This window comes from Dreissena polymorpha, chromosome 2, assembly GCF_020536995.1.
Source record: "Dreissena polymorpha isolate Duluth1 chromosome 2, UMN_Dpol_1.0, whole genome shotgun sequence".
NCBI lineage: Eukaryota > Metazoa > Mollusca > Bivalvia > Myida > Dreissenidae > Dreissena > Dreissena polymorpha.
In genome coordinates this window covers 124,117,343-124,131,169 of record NC_068356.1, presented here as the reverse complement: position 1 = coordinate 124,131,169, position 13,827 = coordinate 124,117,343, and the positions used below count along the sequence as shown (strand labels likewise).

General features: G+C 33.3%; 1 protein-coding gene across 1 annotated transcript in view; it reads right to left on the bottom strand.

The window, feature by feature from the left end:
• LOC127870055 (scavenger receptor cysteine-rich domain superfamily protein-like) overlaps positions 1 to 12,825 on the bottom strand; it is a 31,308-nt gene extending 18,483 nt beyond the window's left edge. Inside the window, exons 1-17 of the mRNA XM_052412714.1 lie at positions 12,802 to 12,825; positions 12,057 to 12,223; positions 11,466 to 11,628; positions 11,158 to 11,330; positions 8,548 to 8,698; positions 8,084 to 8,274; positions 7,182 to 7,332; positions 5,670 to 5,851; positions 5,391 to 5,541; positions 5,065 to 5,237; positions 4,826 to 4,982; positions 4,569 to 4,738; positions 3,874 to 4,084; positions 3,517 to 3,680; positions 3,152 to 3,361; positions 2,581 to 2,736; positions 2,257 to 2,271 (exon numbers count right to left, since the gene is read on the bottom strand). Of these exons, the coding sequence (XP_052268674.1) occupies positions 2,257 to 2,271; positions 2,581 to 2,736; positions 3,152 to 3,361; positions 3,517 to 3,680; positions 3,874 to 4,084; positions 4,569 to 4,738; positions 4,826 to 4,982; positions 5,065 to 5,237; positions 5,391 to 5,541; positions 5,670 to 5,851; positions 7,182 to 7,332; positions 8,084 to 8,274; positions 8,548 to 8,698; positions 11,158 to 11,330; positions 11,466 to 11,628; positions 12,057 to 12,102 (2,464 nt within the window). The 5' untranslated portion in view covers positions 12,103 to 12,223; positions 12,802 to 12,825. The remainder of the gene's footprint in view (positions 1 to 2,256; positions 2,272 to 2,580; positions 2,737 to 3,151; positions 3,362 to 3,516; positions 3,681 to 3,873; positions 4,085 to 4,568; positions 4,739 to 4,825; positions 4,983 to 5,064; positions 5,238 to 5,390; positions 5,542 to 5,669; positions 5,852 to 7,181; positions 7,333 to 8,083; positions 8,275 to 8,547; positions 8,699 to 11,157; positions 11,331 to 11,465; positions 11,629 to 12,056; positions 12,224 to 12,801) is intronic.
• Positions 12,826 to 13,827: the final 1,002 nt, after the last annotated feature.

Genomic DNA, 13,827 nt, shown 5'->3' with positions numbered 1-13,827 from the left:
ATAATTTCTATCTTTTATAGGTGTTCAACTGTTTAAAATGTATAACCCTGTGATTGGTGGACGACAAAGGCTTCTAAATAATTTTAAACGGTTACAAGTTCTACGTTCAAACTCTGAAAAAATGAACAGAAAGGCGAGCAATGTTTATTTCAACGTCGTACCAATCTGTAATATATTTCAAAATCTAAATCTGAAATTAACCAGAAACTCTTACATAAGTCCAAATTGACTTGTTACAAAACATTCAGATAAGCATATTGGCTTCCTACCGGGACTTCATAATTGAAAAGTTGTTATTGATAATTGCCCACTCATATACAATTTAAAAAAAATCTTAACAAATTGCAAGCCATCATCAAAATCTTGGTTTACTTTCTTACTTTCTTCAGAAATGGTTGCTTTCATGTATCTAAGCAAACATGTAAACAACGTCAGCATATTTTTACCGAAAATCAGAAAGTAATCTTTATTTGTGTAAAATGTGTGCTTTTAAAAGGATACTTTTCACAGATTTTGGCATGTATTGAAGTTTGTTATTACATATACATTGCATGCTCTTACATATCGGAAATTAAAAAAAATCAATAAAATATCACAGCAATTTCAGGTACAGTATTGCATTTTAACAAACTGTCTTAGCATGTACATATATATTAAAATCGCATATATATTAAAATCTTGGTTTACTTTCTTCAGAAATGGTTGCTGTCATGTATCTAAGCAAACATGTAAACAACGTCAGCATATTTTTTCCGAAAATCAGAAAGTAATCTTTATTTGTGTAAAGTGTGTGCTTTTAAAGGGGACTTTTCACAGATTTTGGCATGTATTGAAGTTTGTCATTACATATATATTACATTCTCTTACATATCGGACTTTTCACAGATTTTGGCATGTATTGAAGTTTGTCATTACATATACATTTCATGCTCTTACATATCGGTTACAAGTTCTACGTTCAAACTCTGAAAAAATGAACAGAAAGGCGAGCAATGTTTATTTCAACGTCGTTCCAAACTGCAATATATTTCAAAATCTAAATCTGAAACTTATTCTTTGATATCGGTTACTAATATTCCGAAAATCAGAAAGTAATCTTAATTTGTTTAGAGTGTGTGCTTTTAAAGGGGACTTTTCACAGATTTTGGCATGTATTGAAGTTTGTCATTACATATACATTACATGCTCTTACATATCGAACTTTTCACAGTGTTTGGCATGTATTGAAGTTTGTCATTACATATACATTACATGCTCTTACATATCGGTTACAAGTTCTACGTTCAAACTCTGAAAAAATGAACAGAAAGGCGAGCAATGTTTATTTCAACGTCGTACCAAACTGAAATATATTTCAAAATCTCTCTCTCTCTCTCTCTCTCTCTCTCTCTCTCCTCTCTCTCTCTCTCTCTCTCTATATATATATATATATATATATATATATATATATATATATATATATATATATATATATATATATATATATCTATATATATATATATATATATATATATATATATATATATATATATATATATATTATATATATATATATATATATTATAAATTATATATATATAATCCTTTTAAAACCGATAACTTCCGTGGCGGGTCCAGTTTTGTCCTCAATGGTATTATTTAAGCAAAATGTGTTATATACCGTAATATTTGAAAACCTTGAGCTTTGTTGCTTCAGATTTTCCATAAAGAAAGTCAACGAGAAACATGTGAACCCGGGGTTGGTCTGTTATTACTCTTTGAACTTAGTAGAGGACTTCTTAAACGGACTGTTATATATTCACAATATAAGTCTATATAAAACTGAAAACCCCCGGTGCAGAGTGAGGTTTATGCACAGGAACTAATCTAAAACTACTTTTATAGAATACCAGAATAGGATGTTTCATACCAATTTTTAAACCACTTCCCCATATGGAAAGGAGAATAGACATTTTTATAATTGTTTTCTGGCGCCTCGACCAAATTATTCGAATAATTATTAACGAGGACCACCAAAGAAACATCCCTGTTAGGTATCGTCAAATTCTGATGAGCTGTTCAGGAAAGGTGCAGTTTGATTTTTTTAACGACCACAGTTCAACATCTTCCAAACTTTCAATTATAGATCGTAGTGCTCAAGTGACATATAAGAAGAGTTAAGTATGTACGCTATGTTATCTGGTGTTTTACTACAATTATACCAATAACACATTAAATACATCGTATCAGGTATAAAACCATAAAAAAGCGACTTACTTTCTGAGCCTATACCTGAAATATGTTCATGAAAAGCGTTAATAAAAACATATAAAATCATAAATAATTTCACTCACAATGTCAATGCAATTGTTAATACTAATTGAAACAATAGCGTGTCGCTAAAAAAGCAGTGAATTCCGACAAGCCCAGTCCTATTATTACGGTATATTGTAACATGCTGTGTCAGTAAAGCATAAGGTCAGATGAAGAACATTTTAATTTAATATTTTGGTAAGTTTACTGATGATAATAATACAGTAAATTGTTTATCTATCATTTTATGGAAATGAAACAATATCAATTTGCATTCATGTTTACTACCAAAGCAATAACCGCTGTCCTTCGTTTTTGTTGGCCCTAATCTGTACACAAAGTAACTCCCGCAATTCTTGGCTTGGATATCGTAAGTGATACTTGAATTTCCAGTTTGTTCAGCTTTCAGTGATTTAACCCCAGCACCAAGCACAGGAATCGGATCTGGGGGATAAAATAACGGGTGAATATAAAACAAATCATAGAACAAATATATGCCTGTGCTTTAATTAAGAAGGGGGAGGTTAGGCATGTCTTTCAGCCGGTTTGACATTCCGCACCCATTCTTTGGATTGAACTATTTCCAGGCGGTGACCCTAGATATAGTAATTATTCTGCGTTTAATGTCGTTCTGTTTTTGTTTTTTTTATTGATTTTAATATTTGTTTTATATTAAAGACTTGTGATTGAAAAATGCATCTCTAAATGTCTCCAGAATTTTATTTTCCAACAAATAATTATGTGTCAATCAAAGGTAACATTCAGTAGAAGTTCGTGGATACACGTTTGCATATTTATGATATGGCCCATAACGTTGACCGCATTTACCGAAATATGTTAAAAAGGATTCATATATTACCCGTGCTGTACACCGGAAACACAGTAGCACATCGGTTAAAAGGCGGTTCTTTGTCAGGCAACGTGTTGTTTCCAACAAAGTACCAGTTTAGCGACAATTTGTTATCGTTTATAGGTTGGGAAGTTGTTTTGTTATTTACTAATCGCAGTTCTAAATTTGGAAGCCTCTTGTAGTTTTCTTTGTCACACGGATCAATATTTTCCTGGTAGTCTGAAAATCATCATCATAACAAATAATATGTTCGGTCCTATTTAAACGGATATTTGGGATGGACCTTTAATAATACAATGTAGTTATATATGATTGCTATTTTATGAAAGCAATAAGCAATTTTCTAATAAAAGTATTATGCAATAAATGCTCACTGCAGTAAATTGCAACGTTTTCGTCATGTAAGCAGTCATGGGTACCCCACTCTCGTGCTTTGCACTCGGACACATCTTCTTCAACTCCGAGACATTGCAAGTCGTCCAGGATTATTGTTTCATTTCCAAACAAAGCGTAAGCTTCGTGTGGTCGATATACCTTCCTGTTTCATATAAAATAAATATTTAATACAAATAGTAGATACTTTTCCACAACAATAATTGTGGGTGTCAACTTGTGATAATACTTACACAATACTGTAGAATAAACAGCATCTTGTAATCACTTGTCGTGTAATTTATCCGATCGTAATTTAGAAATTAGATACTTTAATAAAGAACGAGATAGAAACTAACCCAACAGAGTATCCCATCATAGAACAAAGAACCAATGCATCGTCATCACCAAACTTATCATCACATATTGTCCCCCAGTGGTCATCGCGATACTTTTGCAGCTCTTGGTCGTATCGTCTGTACTGCACTTCAACTCTTCCTTTTATCGGTTTTTGCACTATGTCTGCTGCTTCTTGTAGCCCTTCCATCAATCGAACCGGTGTTTGAGCACCTGCAAACCCATGCATATTCCAATAAATTCCAAACAAGTCACGCCATTATGAATAATATATATCACGAACAACAATCATCGAAGTAAAATTATATTTAACATACCGACTAGTGTATCTAGATCTTGATCTTCTCAATCTCGCACATGACTTTTGTTAATAATAATGCACCATTTCAAAAGAAACTATTAGTTGCTGATTTTATTTGACTGATATGAATGACACAGTACATGTACATAGTATTACATATATTTGTTTTATATTTGATTCTAACGGGAAAGCCTTTTTTAACAGTTTACATTTATTGGATGCCATTGTGGCATAAACCATGATAACATGACCTACGACTCCAGGATTTTAACAAAACGCCGTAAAAATAACAACAACAAACTGAAAACATAAGCACTTAGTGATATCGATAAGTGCTTCAAGCACAAACGTATCTAACTACATAGTTGCTCAGCATATAACTTTCATGAAACTTACGACAATTTAGAGCAACGTTTTCTCCGCTAGGGCACGCCGTTGATGACTTCACCCACTGACCCGAACCGCATTCATAAAGATCCTCTTCATTGCTGTTGCATCCAAAATCTCCAATAGGCGTATATTCAAACGGCATGTTGACGAAATCCTGGTTATGAATCGTCACGTTCCTACAGTAATTATTGCGGTTATATCGAACAATAATAGTTGTGGTATTTAGCCATAATCAAAACATATTGAATAAGATTTATACTTACCCATTATAATTATCTCTTTTCCCGGCCAGAGTACACAGTGTAAGTGCATCTTGTATGGTAAAATTGTCTTTACATATTCGTCGCCATCCACCAAAGATATAAACCTCGGCGATTCCGGAATAGAATGTTAGACCATCTCGTACTCGTACGGGTGTGTCTGTGAGACAAACCGCGAATCAATAATTATTATATTAAGTTATCTCTCGTTAGTAAAAAATACACATTTACGTTATACATACTGCATTGGACGGCTACGTCGTTGGTGTTAGTGCAAAGGGTATTTGTATTTTTCCATCGAAGACCCACGTTACATTCGGAAATGTCTGGTTCATCGCCAGTACATAAGAGATCCGAAATAAATATTCTGCCATTCCCGTTTCCGTAAAATCCGTTTAAACGTATTTCAATACTCCTGAAAATGACAAATCAACCATGTAGTTTTTAACAGTATTTTTAACAAACTTCATATTGCAAATTTGAAAAAAATGCTCTTTATTAAAAACGGACATTTTAATTTTAAAAAACGACGACGTTTTAAAGATAATACAAATAGGAAAATATTTACTCAGTATTGAATCCTTTCATTCTGCAAATGACTTTCGCATCATTTATATCGAAACCTCTGTCACAGATTGTGCCCCAAACGCCTTCATATTCAATTTCAACTCTTCCAGAATAGTTGGTTCCACCTACTAGGCGCATTGGAGTAACAGGTCCTATAAGTATATAACGGCTACAAATAGAAGTGCTGTCGCACAATAGGATTTAGTGTGTAATAATTATAGTGCATGGAAGCTCATCATAACAAAGCAAATGTCACAAACCCAAACAACTAAGTTCTTACTACAGTTAACTCCGACATCTAAGGAATGCGAATTGCATGGGGTGTGTGCAGAATTTGCCTTCCACGGATACGAGGCACATTCGTCGATATCTGATTCAGTTCCGTTGCAGTGAAGGTCTTCTACAATCAGGGTACCTGACCCTTGTCCAAACTTGGAAACATTTGTGTAAATCGTGAAGTTTCTGTAATAAATATGTGTTACGCAAAGAACCTACACAGAAAGTTTATTTGAAACTTACCAAACATACATAAAAAATCAAACTAAATTTGCATGTTGAGAAGTTAATCATCCACATGTCAGTTGTTGATTAAACACATGTTTTCAATAGAATTTGATGGTTTTCGTGTACGGAATGCAAAACAACAATTTTGTGTTTAGAAAGAAGAAATGACATTGTTGTCTCATGTATCTTTTTATATTTTCTTTCATATTACAGCTACACATTGAGACAATAACTTATGGTAAGTTTGGGCCGAATGTTTTTAATCGAACCGCTACCGAGTCGTCGATCTTATGTCAAGTTTCAATATATTCGGTATGGTAGTCATTTTAATGGTTTGTATGTTTTATTTGAGTTGTTGTTTTATTTAAATAATACGTGCTTTATAGTCCTGTTGTACAGAACTGACTTAAGAGGCAATTTTGTTAAAACCTACAGCTTCGCTATTACGGAAGTTATCAGATTTTAACAGATCAGTATTTATCTTCGCAGAAGGAACAGAGGGAATCAAATAAATATGATACAAGAAGTCTCCATATAAAATCATGATTACAAAACCAAACGTTCGATTTTTTTTATTTATTTGAACGATAACTGATTCCTGCAACGATACGGGTAATAAAATAGAATTAATATCGGCCAAAAATGCAACAACATAAAATTATCCTTTAAGACTAATTTTAACCATTCTTATGTGAACGCACGATGATTAACTTTTTGTGCACGAAGGTGCAACAGCTCTGTGTTGTCATTACGTATGTGATCGCAAATTTATACAGGATAATGTAGGACGGACAGTGACCTTAGATGGCGGAATATGTGGTCGAAAAAGAAAAAAAGACATACTGTACGACGTCCAACTTGTTTATTGAATCAAGTGTTGGAGGTTTTGTTTTAACGTTTTCGAAAGTCAGCTAGGCCTGGTTGTTCGAACTAATATATCCACACATTTATAGCATACACAAAATAACTTATAGTTTTTACAAATTACACAGTAACCACCCACTATGATAGTCTACAGGGCCAGCATTCAACCCAACAGCATAACATGACATATTTTAATATATTGACTAATAAGAAAGACTCCAAATTAATAATCGTTAATGTTTCAAATGAAGGTTTCTTATTTACAAAATATTATTTATTCATTTTTTTGCCGAGAAGTTATCCGCGCATGTAAATACACAATTGTCTTATTTTGGAAATCTTGCTAACAATGAAACATTGTGAACTGGGAAATGTGTGAAGCGGACAATTAAAACAAGTTGATGCTAATAAAATTTAAACAAACCCTGCACTATCGATCCCAGCAAGTCTGCAAACGACTCGCGCATCCCCTTGATCAAAGTGTTTGTTGCACACAGTTCCCCAAACACCGAAGTACTGGAACTCCACTCGTCCCTGGTAGTTGTTGACGTTGCTGATGAGTCTTACACGGTTATCTGCAAATAGAAATTTAATACTATTATAAGGGATGTGTTTGTCTCCTAAAGACATTTCCAAAGACACAATCTAAATTAAAATGCCTCTCAGTCAACCAGTGTGAGCATTGCTTTTAAAATGTTTTTTATTTTGGTTAAGTTGGAATTTAGTTGAATTGATATGGAATCCATTAAAATAGATGATGTGAGATAGATCCCGAATATACCTTTTTTTTGAAAAACAACTATAACATATGACCGTCCTGTTTAATATACATAACCTACATTGATTAAGTTGTGGCAGACAATATAAAAAAACAACAACGACATAGTATATTTTAAAAAATGCGTGATACATTGGGCCTTCATATGGAAGCCCTAATTTAATTTGTAAAGATTGTACATATTGTTAGGTACGTATACGTGCATCTTTTGAATTAATTAGTCGCTATTTACGTTCGACTGATATGCAATAACCAGGACTGTGTGTTTGTGGTATAAAAATTCCTCTTAAAACTTTGATAACGCAATTTGTCTTTTCTTATGCAACTTAACAAATAGATCTGTTGGTATTTACGATCTTATCGTCATGACCCAATAAAAGTCAGTAAAGGTAATCAATCTTTTAAGTATTCAAATAAGTTATGTTTGATTTATATCAAGCTCACACAGGAACTACACGTTTTAATATACACGTATGCATTAAAACTATTTATTTAACTGGATGTGTGCATCTTATGTTAAAACAACGTCAAAACGTATGTGAACTTACTGCTACATATAACGCCTGCACGATTATATCGGTATGTTGCACCATGATACCAACAGTCTTGAGGAGTCCACGGATAGGTGTACCCAGTTTGGCGTTGAAACTGGCACTGAGAAATGTCCGTCTCGTTCCCTTGGCAGTTCATATCATATATGAGAGCATTTTCACTAAATCCAGAACGAATATCAGGTGTCCTTGAATTAAAATAATTAATAATTAATAATAATAATGATGATAAATATAATTATTGTTATTATTATAATTATTATTATTATTATTATTATTATTATTATTATTATCGTTATTTGGATTTATAATTATTATTATTACTATTCTTATTATTATTATTATTATTATTATTATTATATAATTATAATTCCGAGAATGTCCTCAATTAAGCTAAACGTGCAACTGTTAATTGCTGATCCATGTAATCAGTTCTTAAGTTGTTTGTAAACATAAAATACCCGATTTTATATCCAAGTTTATTACAAACGACGGCAGCTTCCCGGAAGCTGAATGTGTACGCGCACATCAGATACCACGCGCCGTCGAAAAAGACTTCAACCATTCCCTTATTGGGATCGTTCCCTCGTAATCTGATCGGCGTGTTTGGTCCTAAAATATAATCTCGTTATTTAACAGAATGTGCGACTGCATATTCATTTCTAAAGAACGTCAACGGAAAGAAAGATGTAATACTACTATAGATCAGTCTTTCACATCATGAAAACGCGTTTCAATCCGATGCAGACTAAGAAGGTTCTAAATCAACAAAAGCTTATTTAATTGTTACATAGAATTTCGTCAACATTCACCGCCTTCCTCCGTCCCAGGTTAAAATCACAAACATCTAAAATAATTAAGTCAAGAGAGGCAACATTCGTTTTTACATTAATTCGTTGACGCAGATGGGGCCGAGAATTTCTTTAAAGGTTTGGAACTAAGAACATGTTTCATGTTTGTTCGGTAAACACTTTTCGATTTATTTTATGTTTCCGTTCATCAAACTTTGTGAACCTTATAATATTTTCTGTGCGAAGTGCCTTTTTATAAGTCATTACCCAATGTGGGCTTCATAACCATTAATAACAAATGTCAACTTCACGTGAACAGCACACTGTATTGGCACGTTGCAAACATATTGATTTAAAAGAATGCACGAGTACACAATACTTGCACGAAGAAGCAAGCGATGGTGTTCGCTAAACCACTCACTTATCACTGGATACAGTCGATTGAGTTTTATGACATTGGTTTAGGTCGATGAAAAATCCTTATACCATTTCATGAGTTGTAATATACAGATTATTATGTTATATGACAATATTGGAAATGATAATGCGAATGCTGCAATCAACACCTTTTCTTTTAAGTTAATGCTCTTAGATCTAAGATTTAGTTCTAAGATTAAACACAATTTTTTCTAAATTTGCATTAGCGTCTTAACATTTTGTATATACTCTGACGTCATGAATATGGTCGAATTGTACACAAGCGAGTATGTTGGTACATGTTGTTAGTTATTGACAAATAATTGACAAATTTTTGTAAACACAAAATTGCCTCCAATCCAGCTTGAATCAAACATTGTCACTTCAGAGCAAAGTCATTAGTTATCATTCTCTGGTTTTATTATTTCATTCATCGCACAACATGAAACAGCTCTTAGCCGTAACCGTGGCTCCGTAGAAAACACTATTTTACTTATGTATTTTGCTTTATTGTGGAAAGAGCGACTCGCAAAGGCTACAATTTTTATGTATTCGTAAAAAACTGCCTTGCTTAAAATCTTTATGCTATGCACCTTGCTTGTTTTGTAATTCTAAATAATTTGTAATTCTGTTTTGTTTTCTAATCATCATGTTGTTTTTCTTATATATGTGCTTAACAAATATGTTTTCACCAATCATCAATATTAAAACATAAAAATAGTTAAATGCAAGACATTTAGACAATCACCTCACAATTATTTATTTAGTTACGATCAATTATGTGCTTCAAGCCATAAATACCAATGGCGGATTTAAACGATATTCAGATAACAATATAGGAAGGTTTATGTTTTATTTTAATCTTGAATGTCAAATATTTTGTTTTGCAATTACAAATTTATAATTTTAAATTTGTATTATTACAAGAAAACAACTTTAAACACTATATTACTTTGTTAGTCTTCTTCGTTAATAATATATTCTTTGTAAGTCTTCTTCGTTAATTTACACAAACTGGAAAAGGCTGTTTGTCCAACCTTTTAGGTACTCGTATAAGTTTTTGTAAAAAGGTATAGAGGCATGTCAAAATTAAGAGCATTTTTATAAAACGTATATTAAATTGACTATTCGTCATTTAAAAAAAATCAAATCGATGAAATATTAATATTGTAGTTGTACATCCAGACTATGCAACCGGTGTTTGACACGAATTCTTATGGGTTTATTATGAGGTACATTTCGATAATCTGGTGTTTTTACTATACGATTCTGAAATCTCGTAATCAAGAAGGGATTTATCTCAAACTAGTGTATTCTTCATTTCATCGTGCATCAAACAAATTCAAGTTTGATATCAAATACACCATGGGAATATTTAATTAATTTCTTTTCTCGTATAAATGTTTATTTTTGAATTGCAATGGTGTGCTATTAAATTGTGTTTTCTCTGCTGTGCTTTGGGGGTCAATCTTGATCCTCATGTGTTTAACCGGTTAAAATCCCCAATTACCAACCTTAACAGACAAAGCGGGAAATGCAGTGATAATTATTTAGTGATAAATGTTTTATGTATTGATCTGCATTGGTAAGTCAATTTGCAAAATTTTAAGTCTGGTCCAAAGATGGCAACTTGTCTAATGATAAATTTTATAGATTTTAATTATTCATATAATTATATATAAAAGCACCGAGCAAACGTTTTGTGTGAACAAAAATGTCCGATTTTTAAAGTCTTCTCATCATACAAACTATCAATTACGTTTTTGTTCGAAAATAAGGGAGTACCTATTATCATATTTGTTTAAAGAAAAAAAAAACATTTCTCAGATATTGACAGGGTATATCAGTTTACATTAAACTTACTGCAGTTAATCGCCACAGCCTTGTTACTGGATGTGCACATATGCGACGTCTCAGACCAAGGCTTGGACTGACATTCTTGAAGATCGTTTTCTTTTCCAGAACAGTTCAGTTGTTCAATAACAAAGCTGTACGAGGGACTTCCAAATTTGTTGTTTGGGTAGATAGTTGCATTTCTAAAACGAAATGTCGCTTTCTTTACTACAAGAAGTAGTTTGTTGAACCGTACTAAATACGCTAAATCGCGTATATCGTGTTGTAAATTGATATCACATTGTATAAAAATATATTTAACATAGTATTACTCTCACCCGTTTGTCGGGGCACCAACTATATTACATATGACGTCAGCTTCTTTGGCAGAAAATCCAGATCCACAAATGGTCCCATACTTAGTTCCGTACGGATCTTGAAACTCAAGTCGAGCCCAACCAAAATATTTGTTAACACCCGCTTGAAGTGATGTCCGGGTCACTGATATAGAAGACAAACATACATACAGGCATTCACACACATAAGCACATATTCACACGACAGAGAAAGAACGCAGCAACACAAGCGAACAGGAACATACGCACACGCGTCCGCGCAATCACACCCACAACAAACGAACGAACAAAAGAACGTACGAAACAAATAACGTACGAACGAGCTTACAAATAAATTAAACATACATGCATGCATGCGTACGTTCGTGCGTGAGGGCGTACGTATGGGACGTAGGTACGTCCCGTACGTCTGTACATACGCACGTCCGGACGGACGGATGGACGGACGGACGGACGGACAAACAGACAGACAGACAGACAGACAGACAGACAGACAGACAGACAGACAGACAGACAGACAGACAGACAGACAGACAAACAGACAGGCAGACAGATAGATACATATTTACTTACGGCACTCAACTTCAAGGGGAGCCGAATAAATACACGAACCAGTCATCCAGTTATTAGAACTACACTCAGTTATTGTTTCTTCATATCTTGTACACAAAAGCCGCGATAACGTATAGTTGCTAAATGTCTTGTTGCTGTATGTGAACGTGGATTGAACCTCGCCATATCTAAATCAATCAAACACATCCGCAGAAATTCGAAATCGAATTGTAATTTTCGACTAAGGTACTACTAAAAAGTACCCGGTACGCTTAAGTTTACTGTTAAATAATCGTGGTACGGAAAATATAAAGAAAATGTACCTTAGAGTATTACCGGGTGCCTTTAATATAATTTTACGCACCCGTGGTATAATGTGGTATACTTAAGAGTAACCGGGGTACTGTTAAGTACTACCTGAATAAACAATGACAAATTAAGCGTTATTCTTTCGAAAGCAGCGTTATTGCTACATTGTCAAAGAGAGTTTGCATTTAGAGGAAATCATTCTAACTAATAAGTATACAACATATTCTTCCGAATTATACACTACGAGTGTGTGAATTATAACCATAGGCTCATATATACATAAATTTAGTACTTCCATCGTCTTAAAGGGTTCAACCTTAAAACGTATGTTTATTGTTCTTGTTACCAGTTAGTTATTAAGAAAATACCAGAAACATATTGATAAAGCATGTTCTTTGCTATACTTAACAGTAATAATTTATTTTATTTTCCCATCGCTGTCAAACCACACACTTACGTATATCTGAATCCTGCAGATCGGCATATATGTTTGCCACAAAGCTGCTGGTTGTATCTTGACAAACGGGCCCCCAGGTACATTGTAGAAAACTTCCACTCGACCTTTGGTTAGCGAAGGACCATCCGCAAGTCGCACCATCGTTTCTTAAAGCAAATTATATATGGCGTGAGGCATAAGAACAGTTCATTATCAGCTGTAATTCGAGTTTTATGACAAAATATTTGTACATGTTTGATGCATTGAGATATATGAACGTTTCCACTTACAGTACGTTTCTACTTTGTCGTAAAGGCTCAAAACAAACCAAATATCACTCACGCAGGCATTGTATTTGTTTTCTAGAATAGTGGTGGATTGCTGATTAAGTAATTAAGTTTTTCCCAATAAAGAAAAAATATAGATTGAAATTGATACAAATGTGCACTTTTTAACTGGTGGGTGTGGTAATTAATTAATGTGAAAACAGAAGAATACTTTTTCAATTTAGATAATTTAATGTTCTATGTAAACATACCATTTGGCATATCTCACTTTAATATGATGTATTACATTGTATTTTGTTTATGTTTTTTATCATACTTTTTAAAACATTATATATGAATTGTGAGTATTTGTCCTATATTAAGCTCTTTTGGAAAAAATACTAATGGAGACTTGTTTGTACTGGATTAAGTGTAAAGCCTTTTGTGTATAATATTCAGAATAAAAATATTTATACGTATTGTGCGCGAAATTTGTATATAGCACAAAAATGTTCAATGCGCAATATCCATAACGAGCTATTCTCATTCCCATTTTGTTTTTGTTTTTTTTTTAACTTGTGCGATAACTCAAATGGAATATGCTCTCGATATTCCGTTTAACGGAAGTGCATGATTCATTGTGTATATATGTTTTTAACACATTTAAACACCATCCCCATTTTCACACATTGCCGAAATGGCAATCTGTAAAAGATTTATGACCTTGACAAAAAAAATTCGAAAGATAATTTACGGAACACCCATTTATATGTAATATTTT